At 37.8% G+C, this 20482-nt stretch overlaps 1 protein-coding gene across 10 annotated transcripts in view; it reads right to left on the minus strand.

The window, feature by feature from the left end:
• Positions 1–20482, minus strand: part of PARD3 (par-3 family cell polarity regulator) — a 458715-nt gene that overhangs the window by 189019 nt on the left and 249214 nt on the right. For 5 of the 10 annotated variants that reach the window (XM_074156974.1, XM_074156977.1, XM_074156973.1 and 2 more), the window contains exons 10-12: positions 11439–11578; positions 9792–9920; positions 5896–5934 (exon numbers count right to left, since the gene is read on the minus strand). In XM_074156974.1, the coding sequence (XP_074013075.1) occupies positions 5896–5934; positions 9792–9920; positions 11439–11578 (308 nt within the window). The remainder of the gene's footprint in view (positions 1–5895; positions 5935–9791; positions 9921–11438; positions 11579–20482) is intronic. The other 5 variants (XM_074156981.1, XM_074156982.1, XM_074156980.1 and 2 more) reach the window with 1 other exon arrangement.

The raw sequence follows: 20482 nt of genomic DNA on the forward strand, positions 1-20482 counted from the left end.
CGGGGACTAGTCTGCTGCTGTTACCATAATGACTGTGCTTTATTCAGCCCAACACACCCTGCTCCAAACTGTTGTTCCTACTCAAACTTTGTGGTCCTACTGTATGCTCTGAAACAAATAGGCGCTTGTAATGCTAACCCCATTTCTTTACAAGATGCTTATCCTAGAGAAGCAAAAACCAAGGGACTAGATACACAGCAGGTGTCTGCTCTGCCAAAGAAGCCTACAAAGCTACAGCTCTCTCTGCACTATCCCTTGTTCAAGGAAAACTTCAATGCCCAACACACTAATGACACAGCTCCCTAAAAGTCTTTATACTTCTCTCTCACTGGCCTATTGGCTGTATAAGACCTGAAAAACTAAAGAAACAGATAGAGAGTGTCTGGGAAAGCCAGACAGAAAAACGAAGTTGAAACAGAAATAACACCTTTGTAGAAGTTCATGGCAAGAAACATGTTCCACATGAGGCAATGTCCATACGAGGCACTGGGACTGACCTGTGTCTTACTCCTACTCCTGCTGCGGAATTTCAGGCAACCGTGGCAAACCACTTAATCTCACTATTTTCCCTGGACTTAACAGCAAGGAGAAATCAACTCCAAGAGTCTAAAGCCAACAGTGCAGTAAAAGCACACAACCAATGAGTTTTCGGGGTTTAAATACTAATTTTAAGTGAACTTTGCACTTACCCAAATTAGGTCAAGTGTTCAAAAGAACCTGATGACCCTACTGCCTGTGCTAGGAGACGATCAACTAAAGGACCTGGCTGCCCCTTTCAGTCTCACACCCTGTATCTGATGTTTGAGTTGTAAATGCCTTACACAGTTGATTCTTATTATCCAAAATAACCTAAGCTGGTAGGTAGGAAATAGTATAGTAATGGCAAATAATGATGCGTGCACATCACTGTGCAACGGTGGCACTGAGGCAGCCCTGTTAGAGAACCTCAGTGGAGGGACACACACCTTGCCTTCCACAAAACCGGCAACTAGCCAGCGTTATCAATACAAGCTTTAAGAAAACGGGTGAAGCCACCCCGCAGTGCTGCCCAGAGCAGCCTGGGAGTGCCACACTGCAGCCCAGGGCAATCATCTGCAGATGATGGAGTCAAAACTATGAGCCTGAGGGTCAGTCCCAAGCACAGCATTACACAGAATTTTGTGTGGATTATCACTGATCGTTCCAGGAAATTCAGAGTACTCAATGAGCATTCATAAACACAGTCACTCAACTGTTGTAATTATTCACTAGGAATTCATATCTCAGCTCAACTCATTAATGCCCCAGAACATGCTATTCAATACTAGAGTACCTCCTATGGGAAAAGACTGTAAACACAACAGTATCCTGCAGAAGATCACACATTCACTACCTCTTTCATGTGGCCAGTGATTTGCTTCTTATGTCACAACTTTATTAAGAATATAATCTGAAACCACTCAAAATAGCACTAAAAAAGGCTTTTAAAACATAATCACCCTTGTGCCTCCTACCATTAGAAGATAAAAAGGTATAAAAATAATCAGCACCAGTTATTAACACCATGGAGGAAATAAGAGAATCAGCTTAATCACCAGTCAAAACTCTCCTCTTTTGATAAAATCATTGTGTATCTAATGATAGCACTGCCGTTGGTTGGTGTTGGACGCTATTAGTCATTGTATCATCTTGGGTCAATTTTTAGACATTTAGATCTCCTATTGCAGCAATGTAAATCAATGAAGCTCTGAACTGTTCTCCAAAGAAGGTTCTGTGTGAAGGAAGAGTTGCGTCAACTGAAAGATACAAAGCTGCTCTAAAAGCTGAAGTTCTATGTAAGCGGCTACGTATCTTGAAGTAATACAAACAGCTGTTTACCAAAGGTAAAAAACAAGCACGCACGTACTCAGACCACCACTATCTTAAAGCTCAACAGTGACAGTGTTTTCTTCCCCCCAAGCTTAAGCTCCAAGAATTTTTCCATCCATTAATCAATATAAATTATGTCTTTCTAAGCATTTGCTAGTTTCTCTCTCAAATTCATAACACAAAAAGTTGCAAATAAAATGTGTACAAAAATAATTATGCATTAGTTCTTACAAAATGCCTCTGACCATGGTGGTATCCCCCCATTCCTGTAGGTGATGAACTCTTGCCTAAGAAGTGTAGCTAGCTAATTTACTCAGAATCACACAGAAAACTCTATGGCAGGAACAGCAATTCAATCCAAAAATACTGCTAGGTTTAGCCATGACATTATCCTTGGATTCTGAAAAAACACAGTGATCAAAAAGAAATTCAGATAATATCAGGAGTATCAGATGTTCGAGTTCAGAAGAAAATAAAAAGCAATCCCATTTGCAATTTCTATCAGGGCTGCTAAACATTTATATATTGTTCCAACACACCAACCGCTCTTGTTATGTCACTGTTACGAATCCTACACTCGCTAAAATTCATAACATTCTGCTCACTTACAGCAATTTGACAGAAAAACAAATTAGAACAGAAGACTGAAGCTTTCTCATGCTGCTGAGTGCAACAATCATGAAAACCCGAATCCTAACTTTGAATCTCTTTTTACCAATAGACAACACTCCCTAGAAAATACTTACATATATGATAATTATTATTTTTCTAGCATTATGCTTACATCAAAGTTAACTTGCGTGTCCTGAATTCAGAAAACAAACAGTGAATGACAATTGTAAAAGCAAAATATTACTGAAACACTATTGACTTTCAAAGAGTATGAGGAAAAATTAATTGGCAGATGTTTTACATAGCATAATTAACAGTTCATTTCAATGCTCTGTAACAAGATTAAGATAATTATGCTTAGAAACAGAAATGTAATAATGATAAATTACTAGTTTTCATATTACGGTCAATCTCCTACATTCCAAATAATCACCATGTTTAGAAATAGGTGCATCTGTTCCATGTTGTCATGAGCTATACAAATGGCAAAAACTTGCGGCTGGGCGAAATAATCTTTCAACCAAGATACAGGAGATTTCCTTGCTTCAGGAGTAAACGGAGCTTCTGTTCCGTTTGTCAGCAAAACAGCAGGTAAAACCAGCAGTACTGTTTTCACTAGGGCACAGTTACTGGATAGAGCTGAAGATGCATTAGCAATTTGCATTTCTTATGGATAACTGGAGAGCAAAGCTTAAATTCTGCGAGCTCAGCAGGTTACAAAACCTCCTCATATGGAAGTTCAAGAATAAGAGCATGAGAATCTGTATTCTGTGGTGGTGTGCAAAATACAAAGTAATATGCTTTTCTATACGGGTAGTGAGAAATAACACTCTCTGAAGGATTTCAGGCCATAAATAAATTAAGAAAACCTAATTGTCAAGGTTTTCTTTTGTTACATCTATGAAGACTAACTACTGCATCCAAGTGTCACAGTCTTAGTGTAAACCATTTCAAAGTAACAGTTACATGAACATAACCCCTGAATGTTAATAATGTGTTGATAAATTATGCTTTATATTTTGGGGTCTACATACAAATTTTATTTTAGGCCTTTCATTTTCAAGGGTTGTTTTTTTTTTTCATTTCAAAGTGCAATTTTTTTCTTTTTTTCCACAAAGGCATAACAAAAAAAAAAAAAAAAAAAACAACAAACCCATAACCATTTTGCCTTTAAATTAAAAAGTCTTGTATTTCTCATCTCTCTCATTTCTATAGCTTCACTGCTTTCATCATCCTTTTTTTTGTTGCTGTTTTTTTGCTTTGCTTTCTACTATCAAGTCCTTGACACTTGGAGACTAAAACCTCACAGCTAACAACACAAAGATCAGAGCAGGCACAGAAATAGAAATTGCAAGATTAGAAATCTCAAAGACTTGAAAAGTAGACAGAGGAGGAATAAACAGAGATTGAGGTGGAACCAAGGAGAATAAAGGAAAGCAACGAAAAATACTTTCAAAAATAATAATAAAAAAAAAGTGTGTGACTGTATTATTAATGTGCAGCTGAAGAAAATTAGTTCTGTAGAACTAGAGTATCAAACATTCAAAGTGAAGTAGATTGGAAGAAGGGAGGTAAGTGCAAAAGCATTGTGCATTATAAATACCCACTGACACCTTTCACATTTAGTCCATTTTTTATTCCCACCCAGGAGAAGGCAAATTTAAAGAGATCTTGATCACTGTCACGCTGAGCCTTCAAATAAATAACATAAAAATCCGACCCCACAATGAATGAAAAAAACAAGACATTATGCAAAAAGCATTTTCGTATTGACCAGCTTTCTAGCTTCATTCCCTCACTAACCAATATGTCTCCACGTTTCCCAATTCACTTCCTTATTTCCAAGGCTTGCTAAGGCTTTCTGGCTGGTTTTTCCAAAATCCTTAACTACTCACACACTGCCTGTCCTTCTTGCATAATCCCCTGGTTAGCAAGCAATTTTTAGCTCACGTCTACAGAGAACAAATGAGAGCTGCTTGTTTTCTTTTTAGATTAAGTCAGGAAGCTGATCAGAAAAATCGTAGAGAGAAGATTTCAACACAGAATTTGGTACAAAACATTAACTTTGCAACAGATGAGCAATTGCTTTATATAAACAACCTATAGGCAACCTGCCTAATCTTAATGAGGTTTTGGGACAGAATTTCAACTCCTAAAACCAGGACACTTTTAGAAGGCTGTACCCACAAATTATTTTCAATTGTATTCAATTACAGGCAGAAATATTGTCCTAGGCTTTGATCTTTGATCTCCTTACATATCAGCAGTACGTGGTATGAAACTATGAAGATAAAAACATACATTCACTAACAAGATGTACTAGAAAGATACTGTGAGGCATGCCTGAAACAATGATACACCCATGATTTGGCAGAACCCTTATGCAGATGACTTTCAGACTAGGAGGACATCAAAAGACAGAGTAATAAAAGTGAATAATGCTACATTCAACCCAAACACCCGTTTTAGCAGTTACATTCCATTGGCGTGAAACATTAGTAGTATCAACCAATGTACCCTTCACTACCTCACTGAGATGGCTCTTACACATCTTTACCTAGTCTTCACTTTCTTTTTATCCGAGACACCATCTCACGATTGCTGGTAAGGCATTCTGAAACATCCAGACAAGCTTTTTCAGTTTTTCACCAGCCTAACAAATTTAAAATCCCAGCATGAATCCCCTAAATTTCTCCATAATCTAATTTACTATTTCATTATAAAATTAGTACCTGATTGAATGGAGCTTCTTGAAGTACACTTTTAACTAAGATACAGTATACCTTTAAGGTAATATATTATTGTTATATCCTCTGTTAATATTTCATAAAATAAACCTTTTATTTTAGAAAAATAAATTACCATATAATAGTATAATGTGTATTAAGACTGATCCTGCTCCACTGACTAAAATATATAAACAGTATACAACCTCAATATACAGCCTCACTGACAAATCACATACAAACCTGTAACGGCCCTCAAAGGGTTAAACTTCATACTACTTCCTTATAGTTTCTTAAAAACAACTAACAAACAGTGGTTTGATATGAGGATATAATTAAGACTTAAAACCAAACTGCCAAATTTCTGTGTTTGTATCTCAGGTTTGTCACATAGTCATGACTTAAACAATTCGTTTCAATAAGTAACCCAAACTAACAGTCTACTCTCAACTTTCCAACTTTAGGCCTTTGGCTGTTTATAAAAGGTGTAATTTCAAATAGCCCTTGAATGTACATAATAACTGAATTGCATCTAATATTCAAACAGTATTTGAAATTACATTAAAAATGCATTTAAAATGTAAAGCTAGAGAGAGCCATCTACAGTATATAAGGTGAAAGGAGGATCTGTGAAACTTTGATGGAGAAGTGCCATATCAATTTAAAAACATTTGGGAGTCTTCCAGTATGGAAAAGACAAAGCTCTTACCGTTTCCTTTGGAATTTGTGACTGGCTTTGTTCTGCATTCTAAAGGAAGTAAAAAAAATAAATAAGAACACGACTACATACGACATATACTATCTATCAGTAGGGGGATAAACAAAGAGCTCTGACGTTTAGAATTCTGACGTGAAGTGGTAATGGAAAAATGAAGGGTGTTCATCACACTCCCCGATTCAATTTTTTCTAAACAAGCACTAAATGAGAGGTGAACAAAAATAACCTCCAATGATCTTGGGCCAGTGGACCTGACTGTATCTGGTTCTAAGGGAGGTGGCTATCTGGCCAAGGATCACAGCTGCTTCCACCATTTTCTGGCTGGTGGAACATTCTCGTTCAGTGATGTTCTCCCCTGGCCTTTCCCTTCTACTTTGAAGTTTTCAAAGAACAACCTCAACAGTCCAGATGAACCCTTCCAAATATTTTAAACAAGTTCCTATTTTTTTAAAACATCCATTCTCATTTTAACAAGGGACTCTCCTTTTGAGTGTGTTTGGATGAACCATAACTACAGCACTGGATATCCCAGGACAGGAAGGTGCTTTTGGTCCACCACAGGTGGGACCCTCCTGTACCTTGCATTCCTCACCTGTGTCTCAGGGCACGTAAGGCAAACATACATCATTGGACAACTTTTCTGCATCCCCCAACCAATTCTGGAAACACACATAAGGACCTATTACTCTTCCGAGTCCATGTGCACCCATATTAAAACCCCTCTGAGCACCCAGGAGCCACCTTGCTGCTGGCTGGATGATCACTTTTGGTCTAACTAGCTATTTCCTGCCAATGAAATGCCAGGGTTTACTGGACTTTTTTGCTTTGGGCTGTTTTGCAGGAGATTCAAATGATTACGCACAAAAACATAGTGGCAAAGTAGTAACACAAACTTAAAGTTAGCTTTAACCTGCAGCCAACACCCAATGAGAAAAAAACATGAAGGAGGCAACTACCAGGAACATGTAAAGGACTTACATGTACCAATGGACATCTTAACTTGTAGGGTACTGGAGACTAAATTTGCCAGCCAGTCTCTGCTGATACTGAGAATATAGCTGAAAAGCTAAATAACCCAAGTCATTCTTTCAGTGGATTCACATAGTCAGTAACAGGCTCTGAGAAAATCCTTCACAGTAAGTTATGTTCGGTTATGTGAGGTAACCACAGCGTTACAGGAGCTCTACTTAACCAGAACAATCTTCACCCCTTTCATAAATGGGGAGGGCAGGGAGGGAAGATTTTTAAGGGACAATCCACCTCTCACACTGATGCGAACAAGCCTCAGTGGATTACCTAGCTGGCATTAGGTAACCCTGGAAGCAATAAAATGCCTGGTATTCTGGAGAAGCATAATCATTCTTCCAGATCTCACTGGTTAGAAAAGTTAACTCCTGCCAATCTGATTTCATTCCCTGCTAAGCGTTTTACTCACTTTTACCATGATCTGCTGCACTGGATGATGGCTCGCCATCACACACAATCCCCCAACCTGACCACACAAGCTACAAAGATCCCATAATAACCTAAACGGGCTCAGCTTAACATTCCCATAAGTTTTAGATACAACTACACATTTTCATAGGTTCCTTCCAGACAATAATGGCAACATACAAAGACATTAAACTCCACAACTCTCCTGAAAGTTTATTATCTTCATTTTACCTATAAAGAAACCCAAGGATAAGTAACTTTTCAAAGGCCATTCAACAAGCCATAATCCAAAACATAAAATCTAAACACCTCTTTTATTGGGATTACTATCTGTACAAATGTTGGCAAATATAAAATGGTTTTAATACTGAGTGCTTCTCAGCAAGCTACAGCAAGTCCTGCCCTTTATGAGATGGATAATATGAAATAACATGCATACGGTTTCTGAGACACATCTCATTCGGTTAACATTTAAAGCACACAAACATAGGAAGTATGACAGAAATAGGGGAAGGATGCAAAGACAAATTGTTTCTAAATAGCCAGAGAAGGTTTGCATGTGAAAAAGATGAACTGGCATGATTTCAGATCATTCCCCTCCCTCCTTCATTATTAACTTTCTTTTTCTTTTTTTTTTTTTTTGTACATAAAGCCAGTAAAAGTCAATGAGAAGAGCTGGCTGAAAAGACTTTTTTTTTTTTCTTTCTTTTAGGATTACTTCTTACCAGAGAAGAAAGAACAGCCCTTATGATGGGTTTCAGCTCAACACCTTCCCAGCAATTCTACGCCTGCTCTGTGACAGCTGTCAGCAGAGCACACCTAACAATTCTCCACGGCAAAATGCAAACAAACAAATCCTTACGCAACAGAGGATCATCACACGCATGTACTGTCAGATCCTCACAATATCGTGTGTTCAACTGGAGCTGCAGAAACCTACACGAGTTCAGATCTGATCTGACTACAAAGCGCAGTGCCCACCTACCACCCAAGAGAGCCAGGAGGAGACCGGGCTTCCCTGTGCTGGTGTTTGCCAAAACAGCTGAGAGCCCGATCAGGAGCAGCAGGGAGGCTACTGAAGTTGGACTCATTTAAAAGGGCTAATTTGCTGTTATTTTTAACGCTCATCAAGTATTACTACTAAATCTCTGCATTACTCACAAATAGAATTATTTAAACAAAATATCTTGCTAAATTATGCACTACAACTTCCTCATTTTACTACAGAAATAATATACACAAAATTAAGACATTTTCTTACTTCTAAGTTTATTTAGAAAACTTAAAAAAAGCATTTTCATTCACCTTTATGTAAGATAGCAATACTGTGCAAATTACATCACAGGAACTTATAAACAGATTGTTTTCACAGTTCCAGCAATAAGGAAGGGCATAATGATTTCAAATTGTTCATTTCTCGTCATTTTACGATCCCTTTCACTTTAGTACCTGAAGTCATGTTCCAAGAACATTAAGGTAAAAGTGCAGTTTGTTTGCAACCTTCCCTGCCACTTTGACTTACTAGGTTTAATTGTAGTTTTGAAAAGTAAAAGTCTAATACTAAATGTCTTGAAACAGCCAGACAAAAACTAATTCTCTTTGCATTCAAAATAACACAAATCCAATAGAAAAATGAAGCAATTAATTCATCATACTTATATTTGTCACTTATATTTTTCTACCTTCTCATGATAATGCAGCCAAATAAGTTATTTTTAGAGCTATATATAGCTACCGTAATACAAATAATAAATAACTTCAGCAGTTTAATTGAATACAGAACAAAGTAAGACTGCTATATTCACAGTCTACCTTTTCATAACACAAATTATCTTGAATAATTATCAGAGAAATATCTGTACACACTATGCAAGTGGAGCAGGTACAGTATGAAACATCATTTTATTTCCATTTCATGTAAATGCCTCAGAAACATTTTCTGAATTACCCTGCTAAATTAATAACTGCAGGGTTTCCATTCCACAGAGATTGCATTTATATTCAAAATAGGCTACTACTTCTTATATATTCTACTTTTTGATAGAAAGGTATTGACATATCCAGTTTTGGCATAGTATTATATGCTCTGATATATCTTAGTGGGACAAATGGCAGGCTTTCAAACATAGATATGTCCATATGAAAGATATGAAATAATGTACTTGTCTGCATGCATCCAAATAAAGTCCATCCAATAGCATCTTCTATAATAAACATTTTCACTCAAAATAAAATTCTCACTTATACATTATTAACAAACGCTTAATTCCAAGAGCAGATCTCAAAGAGAATAAAAAACATTCATGTGACACATTCTAAATAAAGCAAAATAGCTGTTTGGTTTTTTTTTTCCTATATCCAGTGCTGGCCATGCATGTTTACTAGCAGGTGACAAAATCAAATCATTTGCTCATATTCATCTAAATCTCTTAGCTGCTCTCTATTTTACGCACCAGTTCCCTTGGATGGAATGTTTCTTCCTGTCGAAAAATCAGAAGGCCAACGGTCCCTCCCATCTTGGTGCTTCGCAGCAAGGACACAACTTCTTCTTGAGTCTTCCCTGTTAAATCAACTCCATTTACCTGTAACAAAGGAAATATTAGAAATTGATAAGACTCCAAAACAGGAGAAACAGTAGAAAATCATACCAAAAAGTCACGTGAATCATATGGGACAGTATTTTAAAAACCTCACTGAAGCAATCGGCCTACTGGCTCAGTACAGTTTCCATTTAGTAGAAATAATGAAACATGCATTCTTCACATATGTCTGCAAATAAGAAGGAAAATAGCAGTATTTCCCTCTTCTTTAGCAGCAACTCTATACTCCACTATACTCTAAAGCCAACTAATTCCATCTACCAATATTTTTTACAAGAATTTCTGCATAAAAATGCTTTGGCAAAATCAATGTGTGATCCAAAACTGGTTCTGTTTCCACATGCCTTGGTGTTATACTTATCTTCCAAATATACCTTTCACCATAAATGCTGTGAAAAGTAGAAAAAAAGGTTTTTTCCCCCGAAATAACTTTGGAGCAGTTACTCCTTATTTTGCCTTTGTTCAGCACTTGAGCCCTTCGGCCTCCACATATCACCTATGAGTACAAACAGGTATGGAACACTTACAGTAAATTTCCCACTCTGTGAGCTAAATTGAGTAAGGGAGAAGCCAGAGAAAGACAGGGTATGCTCAGGCTTGCCTGTTCAGAAACATTTTGGAAATGTAAGGCAAATCAGCTAACGGTGTTAGACAAGAGAACACGGTGCTCAGAAGTCAGCAAACCATCTTTTTCCTCTCCCTCATAAGAGGTCACAACTCACACAGCTGAGATGCCATAACTGTTCTCTTAAAGGCTTCTCGGTTCCCTTCTACCCAAGTCATCTGGGTTACCTTCAATTACAGTAATTACAGAGGGCCATCCTCCAGCAGCAATTCAAGCTGACTTTGCCAATTTTGCAGTAAAGTGAAGCTAGGGCACTGAGAGGCAGTTACAGTCTCAGCTGTACCTCAGTGTCATTTGGCTTAGGGATGGTAATGAAGAGCTGTGGGTGGTAACATCTTGTATCACTCCAGCTGGATTTGCAGGAAAATCTCTGCTGTGTGCCCACCTAAGAGAAATTTAATTCCCTTGAGGATATCCTCCCTTCAGGAAGGAAGTGGCCTTGATTCTCTATAGCACTACCCTCCTCTTATGTTGTGCCTTTAAGTTAATTCACTAAACCTTTTCAGAGTTTCGTCTTCCATACTTGGCAACATCTCCAACAATTTCTGGTCTGTCACTCCGTGCTGATTTCATGCCACTTATTAGGTAACAATTACTTTGCTGTAACTTGTTTCTAAACAGCAATGCAGGACGGTGGCATTTTATTCCCATAAGGACATGCAAACTCAGGTTTTCATAGTATGCCTGGGTCCAGATCTGAAAACAGTTAAGAACTGAAAATGCATGGCCCTTGATCTGTCACCTACAAAAACAAAGCCAAAAAGAAAAAGAGAGAAGTATTTTCCTATAGCATAAACTACTAAGGGCTTTTGGAAGTGAACTAGCACATGGGCTCATGCCAAAACACAGACAAACAACATGTAACACTTCATCACCTCAATTAATCGATCTCCAGCTTTTAGTCTCCCATCTTGAATAGCTGCACCTCTCGGAAGGATGTTTTTCACATAAATTGGAGCAGAGCCACCGATTGGGACATCTCTTGAAGTAATGCTAAATCCCAAGCCTTCTGTACCTGCATAAGGAATGTAGAATATCATTTGTTAAAGCGCACATTTTATATTATTGGCTTTTTAGCCAGCAGAATGTATGCATACCTCACTGATACAATCCATGAAAATACATATATAAGACATAAGAATTGCTGCATGGCAAAAAAAAAAAAAAAAAAGAAAAAAAAGAAAAAAAGGCATATATAGGAACGCTATAGCTGAAGCACTGAGTCTTGGCACAGGTGGCTCCGCAGGCCCTCCTTGCAACTTGCTGTTCTGATGATTTCCAAGTCATTGCCATATTTCCAAGTTTCTATTTCAGATGAGCTGAGTGACAAGGACTCAGAACAAAGCATAGCTGATATCCTACCACCGCCTTCCCCCTTGTCAATCTGGATCTCATCAATGATCCTTTCTTTTCCTTTTGGGACTCTTTCAGCAATGCCAGTCAGCCGACACTGCTGGCCACGGGGCTTTGTCAGCTCACTTATGGACACCGGTGGGTGACAGACAGAACCAGAGCTCAGTGGTCTCATTTCTTCTGCTCCGAGGGACCTCAGGCTGTTTTCTGTCAACAGCTCCTCCGCCCCAGGGCTTCACCCCGGCTCTCGCCGGGTCCCAGCCCAGCCTCTGCCGCGCAGGCAGGGAGCAGAGCCAGGCAGTCCCGCTGTGCAGCCAGGGGACTGACTACACGTGGCTAAGATTGATTGAAGCAAAACAGAGATGTTTGAGATGACCTAGAGAAATCCAGAGAGGGGGCCCAGTCAATCTGACAAATGAAGCTTGCTTGTATTTCAGAGAAATTATGCCCACAGTCGGTAACTGAAGTGTACCTTAGGACGCCACCAGCTCTGGGATTCACAAGCTGAGAGGACAAACAGAAGCCCTTCCTACTATGCAGAAAGCTCACTTGTGATCCTCACTTTGATGCAATCTGTCCAGTATTATCAACAACCTTTGAAACTCTACATTGAAACACACTCCCCCCACCCAACACTGGGCATCAAGTCTATTCCAGACACTTAATCTAGCCTGGAACGCAGACAGCCCTTCAGCAGAGAGCATCCCTGACAGAGTGTCAGCATCTACAACCACCATTTGAAACATCTCAGAGGTTGTCAAGATATGTCTACAGTTCAAGTGCACTAGCTGGGCATACGCATGCCTGGCCTACATTTAATCTGACCTACTAAGGCAACCTGCAGTTGGGACTCGGTGATAGCAGGTATGGTCCCTAAAAGCTGCACAACACACTCCTTGGCATAAAATCACAGGGACGGACAAAAGCTGAACCTTTATGTAAGAGTCCTCAGCTTTGAGCCCTGGGATGCTGAACACAACCTGTGTGAAAGACACACAATTATATAACCATTTAAGGTTGAAGCGTAAATTAATTTCTGTCTTACTGTTCCTCATGTTCCTTTGGTAAACCTGCTTTTTAACTCAGCAGGTTAATATTCACACACGTGCAAAGGAAGCAGGAGTCCAATATAGTTAACATTAGCCTTCATGCAGATTTCTGAAATCTGCATAATTACATCTGATTAAAATTCAGTAGAATGTATTTTACTACAAACTTAGTAACCATGCTAAGAAGTAAGTTGACACAGGTAACAGGGCTGGGAGGGATACAACCTTTTAAAGTCTTAATCTTGAAAGTATCTAAGTCCTCATGTATCCACAGCAAGTGCACGCAGCTCATATTGTTCAGGAAATCCGAATCAATTCCTCTAGGCTAACTATTGTGAGACAACCTCCTTCCTTATGTCTGCCGCATTCAAGATAGCTGAAAAAGTGACATTTGAATTTGAAAGTCTTCAACCACTTTCAGGCTGCTATAAAATTTATCGTTGCTATTACACAGAGATGAAAAAAGTATTAGATCTTATAACATCCGTATTTTACTTTGGAGACCTCCAATTTTAATCATGCTTCAAACGTTCATAGAGCTCTTTAACTCCTTGCAACATGTGAAGAGGATACGTATAGATCTAAGTTTTTTTTAAGACACATCTCAGCTTTTTATGGAATTTATCATTTACTTATTTTTAAGGATCTGTGTTGAATACTGCTCTTTGAGTACTGGTCTTGTCTGCTAAAATTTGTGAAGTGGAATCAGAACATGACTGCCTGCCTAGGACAGTATTTCATTATTAATAAGCTTAATCCCCATAGCCTGATTACAGCATCATTACAGACGTCTGGTTCACACACTCCACTTCAAGCCCCTGCAGAAAAAACAGAAGTTGAAATGTTCACATTACAAATGCACACAGGATATAAATTTGGACTGTGGCATTTTCTGCTGTCAGATCTCCAGAAAGCCTTTACCAAAGCCAGCAGAATGCCACAAATCCACACTGAGCCCAGATATTAGCAGAAGAAAATTCTAATTACTTGTTTCTGTGGAAAGAAGGGGCCTCAACTGGGCTACACTTTGCTATACTGCTCTGTACAGCTTTGCATAAGGCAGCTTTTGGGTGTCATTTTCCTCTTACGTTTTCACTGCTTCATTTGACGATTCGTGCACTAGAGCTGCCCTTAGCTATATAACACAGCTTCATAAACTCCTGTGCTTATTGTATATAAATTAGAAGTTCACAAGATTGGGAAATAATTGGATACATTTGACCAAGGCCAAAAATAGATATGGTTTCTGTGACTGCATTGATTTTAAGCTTTTTTTTTTTCTTTTTATACACATAACTGATTTAGCTATCTCTACTCAATGCATTTCAGTTGTCCTGTTGATAGAAATGCATATAACATCTTAATATCTTCCTGCTGCTAAAATGTTTTCAGTTCTCAGGGTGTAAAACTGCATTACAATAATGAGAGAACTGTGCAAACATACTGTAGGCTCCTCTGATACCTCTGATTTATACTAATAATACGGAACAAACTGGACACGCACACAGGCAGAACCAGAACAAGAGGAGAAAATAAAAGGAATTTCCACCTTTTTGAAAACACAGGAGTGTTCTACTCAAAGCTAGGAGCTTTACTTTGCAAGGTCTAGATTGTTTGAGCTACGTTAAACTTAATCTCTTGTAGATGTTAAAAAAGAAAGAGGGCAGAAAACATCTTCCTCCCTCTATAGCTGTCATCTCTGACAACGATCAAATTACACCAAGTGATAATAACATTTAAAAATTACCCACTAATTTGAGTAATTCAAATTCCTAGGCTGCTTTGATAAATCAGCAGCTCTCTCGACAAGTCAGAGCTCCCCTTTTCTCTTGAATGTGATGCTGAACACGCCTTCTAAGGTCGCATTACCCTCGAGAGCCCAGCCAGCTCTGAGCTGAAGACAAAGTAGTTTTAGGTGACTAAAAAGGGCAGTTACAATAGTAAAAGAACCATGTTGTACAAACAGAAAAGAGGCAGATGTGATGCTTCATTTGCTGCTTTGGAGGAAATTGGTTCTAGTAGCATTAAGACAGGGAGGCAAAAAACTTTCACCCAAGTTAATTAAATACTCAAAATTAACATGATAATTGTATTTGGAATCAACCTGATCACAAACCGACAGGATGCTAAAAAAAATTCTTAAATCTTACTAGAGTTGACTAGGTTTTCTGTTATCTCCCACTGAAGAAGTGTTTCATATCTCACTAATGCTAGGATTATCTTCTTGATTGTGGAAAGAGTGTGTCTGGCATAACGCTTCTGTCTTTCTACAGCTCTTGTGCATGAACAATTGTGCGTTTCTCATCCAGCACCAACTGCAGGTCCAAATTCTCAACAGCAAAACCTGCTGCTGGGTAGGAACAGATGAAAAGCGAGCATCACCTCTGCACTGCTTCCAGTACTTTCATCTCACTCTCAGAAGAACATTAGTTCAGAGAACCAATAAGAAACATCTGAAGGACCTACACTGTCAACTTCTTAATGTTGTTGTTATCAACTGTAATGATACTTCTATTACAGTTATCTTCCCTTTCATGACTGCAAGCAGAGCTAGAAGTAAATCATGCTCTTCTTTCTCCTCTAATTTAAGAAAATGCAGATGGGCTCTCAGGTACTTCAGTACAGATCTCCCTAACTTTAAAGAAAAAATAAATCTCAATTCTAATTGATAGAAAATGTTTGATAATCAGACAATTGGGCACCACATTTGTTAGTAGTTATGCAAGAGAAGAAGAGAACATTTCAGAAAAACTATACATGGAAAATCCATGTGGGTGAACAGCCCTTAGATGAAATAAAGGATTGTGAAGGAAAAGTGCAGATTCTTCATGAAAGACAAAGAACACTCTCCCTTCCCTAAAACCGGAAAAGAGGTTGTTTATACATAGAAACAGTTTGTGATACAAAGTCACAAAAATTACAAAATAAAGCATCCCCATTTAATGAAAGTATTAGATTATAAAATGATCCAGAATAAGGAGATAATATTAAAATAAAAGTAAGCAGAAGGGCCAACTGCTCTCTGACAATAATTAGAGTAGACACTCTCCTTCCAAGCATTTCAAATTCCTGCTTTTTCACAGAAGGCTTTCTCTTGAAATCCATGTGATTGCTGAAATAATTATCCTACTGTTTTATGCTAGAAAGCAGTTTTTACTAAGGACTGGATCTCATGTAAGAGCTGAACAGCAAATACATTCTCCTTATTGTCAGGGGCTTCATTAAAATAACCAAGACCACTTTAGATAGTTCCTGAAAAGTTATTCTACTGCTCCTAGTTTAAGCCTTGTATTTTCAGAATTCATGTATGTGTAGTCAGGGTAACTGTATGTGCACATGACTGCTGAGAAGGCTCACTCCTCAGCTGTCTATAAAATTTCTGCAGCCACATACACAATCATGACAAATTAATTGCATGCCCATTTTTATGTAGTTGAGTGATTTGGAACAACTTTTAGTTCTCCAAGCAAAGCTCAGACCTCTCAAGAAGATCTTTGATCAACCTAATAGAAACATTCTTCTCTTTCTGCTACAGCCTGCTAACAAATAGTAATCAGAAGTGTTTTTAAAAAAATAGAAAGATGAAGCTTGATGTAGTTCATGTTTCCTTCAGTGGCTAATAATGCCCAAAATTATTTGTTCTCTTTTGAGTCTCATTTCTCAAGGTCACTTAAGTAATTTAGGAATCTACAGGCTTCATTTCAGAAGTGACAAACACCCCTACTGCACAGGAACACTAATTCTAAAATCAGTCTGAGAACATGTTACTTCAAAAGAAATTTTAAATAAAAATTTAAAATGTCATTTCAAAGTCTGGCTAGAGAAACTGTGTGGGAAAACAGGAGAATATGATGAAAAATGCATGTAAATCTGTACACTTCAGAGACATCATGCAGGATATCCTACAGACAAGTTCAGGGTCCTGTCTTGTACACTCTACTATATAAGCCCAAGTAAAACAAGTAATCATCCATATATATGCTTTACTCCATAGCAAATATCATCATATTTTAAATTAGCATACTCCCAAACTACCCATGGCATCTTATTTGTGTCTCTAATGAATTCTTGCAGAAAGGAACTTGGGTGTAGCAGGGCTGAATGTCACCAAACCACAACACTGACTGCCCAGTCACCTGGTGGGGCTTGCAGTGTTTAAGCTCGGCTTTCTATGGAAGGTGGAGCATTAATAACTACAGAAGGGCCAGCAAGCCAAACAGGAATCAAACAAGAAACTCTGAAGAGCAATGAGTCTCATAATCCTCCTCACATCTACAATTTAACCATTTTTCTCTGATGCAGTGCACAAAGATGCCTCCTTCCTCTCAGGACTCCTCTCCTAGGACACAACTGCAACACCCTTTCTGTAATGGACTTGGTGATTCCTACAGCTTTCCTGCTGTAAGGTGTCCTGCAGTTGTGTCACTCATTTCTTTCTCTTGAAGCTATACCATTTTGCAAGAAAGAAATAATGTTTGAGCCAAAAAGGAAGAGATGATCATAACTCCCGTGGCCAGTAGACAGTCTACTCTCCAGAAGTGGGGAGATGTGGACTGAAGTCCTGATTCACTGAATACTACACACAAAAAAAATAGCAAAATATTTGGGGGAACTAGGACCAACTTGGAAAACAAGAGCTCAGTGTTGACATTTTACCTAAAGAATTATATATTTAATTTAGCTAGACAAATTATGTAGTTATAGATAGAAATGATCCGATGCAATGAGTATTATACTGAAGGGCAATCAAATAAAATGAAGCTAATTTCAAGACTGAGCACTTCAGGCTTGTCTTCTTAGTACAGTGATGTCAAAACTGGTATATATGAAATCTGAGGAAAACAATGGCCAATTGAAAAGCAGTCTTTCGAATGCTTTAGCGAGTATCAGGCTAAATGCTGCGAGTTACTCGGTACTCAAAGACTAAGCCTTAGAATCATTTCTTGTAAATTGGTTATTTATTATTTATAAATGCTGGACTAAATTTCTCTCAATTGCATTGGCTTGAACCCTTGCAGTCAAAGAAAAAATTCTGGAATTGTCCTGGTGTATGTATGAGGTCAAAATTTGTCCTAACATTCTGAGTGTTACATCAGCGGTTTTATTTTCTCTCTCTGTTAGCTGTAAAGAACTATTTTTATTTATTTAACAGCTGTGTATCAGCTTACACCAAAATATATATAAACATAGGCTCACTGTCATGTCTTGTACCATCTTAATTTGTGTGAGCTATTAAGCTAGACTGTTATACAGCCTTAATGGCATTAGAATATCAGCAATAACCCCTACATCTATATGCTTAAAGTTCAGGCCCTGACCTTTAAGGAAAGATAAACAGATATCCATTTTCATTTAGAAAAGCCAACAAACATTCTGCATTGACTGAAACATATGACTGACCTTCTCTTCTGACTTTATTAAACAGCTAAATCCTATGAAAGTTCAAGTTATTTTAAAATGCCAAAACAGCAATAAATATTAAGAAATCATAATTATAGAAGCACGCACTCTAGGGCTATCTTACGGTGTCATTTTATATAATAAAGCTCATGCAATATATAGAAACACAGTTGTAATAAAGAAGGTCTGTCCCTATTGAAAAAGAGTCAATTCTCATATACTACATCATTAACCAGAATGCACAGGTTAAATCGAAAGTGAATTTCAAGATGAAGCATTACACGCTTGTATGCCTTAACGCACCCCAAAAGGAGCTTTTAATCTAATGATGGTAATTGGTGAAATAACTGCAGTTTGTTATCTACAAAGAAAGCACATTCGTTAAATATCTATAAAGCCTGTATTATTATAACATCCTTCACTAGAAATAATCAAAGACAATCAACATCCCTATTGCACTCATATTTATAACAAACTACTTGGGGGCATACATCAGGGTTTTGCTTCATTTGTTCCCGCACATGTATGTTCTCAGAGTGATCAAATGAAAGCCAAAATGGGAGGACATGCCTCTTTCTACAGTGGATATTAACAAATGAAAGACAGCAACAATAAAAAAGTATCCTTCTTTATGCACTTTTTTTTTTCAAATATCACAATGTGTAAAATACAGCACACTGAATAGTTTCTGTCTGTCTATAATCTGAGCCAGGCGCCATTTCTTCCTAAGTACTAATTCATATAAGCAAACTGTTAGGAACAAATATCCCCTATAAACTTCTGAAACATATTCTAGGTACAGATTTCAAAGCTTTTACTAGTGTAAGAGCATCAAACTTCTCTGGTGTGAACTAGATGTTTACATCAACAGGTAGCACACATCTCCTTCACTCCAAAACCATCTAATATATTGGTGCCAGTAAGGCTAAATTACATTCTTGAAGTGGGGAGAGTATTTATTAAACAGTATCCAGAGCAAGACGACCAAAATGTAACCTCACATCCCAGTCAAAGAATCCCTAACACACCAAAATTATATTCTCATATCTTCGGAGCAACTACAATGCCATGTTTGTTTCATGCAAAAATATGGTGTTCCCATATTCTATATTCATTTATAGGTGCTTTTAAATTATATGAAATGTGTATTTCCACTCCTGGCTAGGAATTCTTTTATGTAATGTCCGAGTGATGGTTCTACAGACTTCCACAGACACAAAAAAACAGGTAAAAATGACTGTAATGTCAGAGAGCATATTTGTAAGCACAGTGATTCCTTACTTAGCCAATAACAGTAGTTTTTCCAAGCAGGCTGATCTGAGCTGATGGCCTAAAGAATTTCTTGAAGGAGCATCAACAACAGAAGTAAACTGTCAACTCAACCTCATGTCATCCAAGTTTGTAGAGCTTAAAATTCAGCAACCAGAAAGAAGCAATCTGGTGGTTCATGTGAAGTTCACAGAAAGGAAAGCATAATGATAAACTGACAAGTAGCCTGGTACCTGTGAAACTGTAAAATCTCTACCATTCAATGGATTGTTCTTTGGTACCTTTCTATAAAAAGATTAATTAAGATTATTAACAGTAAGCACATACAATATCCTGATCGGAATGTACTTTGAGTTCATGGAGAATACTGTCACATGGGTAAACTTTTTGCTGTGTAATATAAACCCTACTCTTGCTCGTAGAGATCAAATTATATCTAACCTTAAACCTGCTCATTTTAATACCAAAAAGTCTACAGTATGTCTAATCCTTTAAAAAAATCATTTCCCAAGAGCTAAGAAATACTTGCATCTAAATGTCATTTTATTATACTTCAAACTATCTTAAAAGCATCTAGATGGTAACTACATAAAAATAACAAGTTTTCTCGCTCATGACATTTAAACATCGTAAAAACTCTACGGATGTACCAAGGCATCTACAAGTGCACATATAACACAGATGTTGAGATAAGCATGCACTGCTTTCTCCTCTGCCCTTAAATAGTCCCTCACCCCCCTTCAAATTACATTAGCATAAGGCCCAAGATAGGAAATATCACATTGCATTTCAGCCATTTAAACAAAGGCTTTCACATCCCAGTGGAATAAAGAAAAGCTTTAGCTGGA

Source organism: Numenius arquata, chromosome 12, assembly GCF_964106895.1.
Source record: "Numenius arquata chromosome 12, bNumArq3.hap1.1, whole genome shotgun sequence".
NCBI lineage: Eukaryota > Metazoa > Chordata > Aves > Charadriiformes > Scolopacidae > Numenius > Numenius arquata.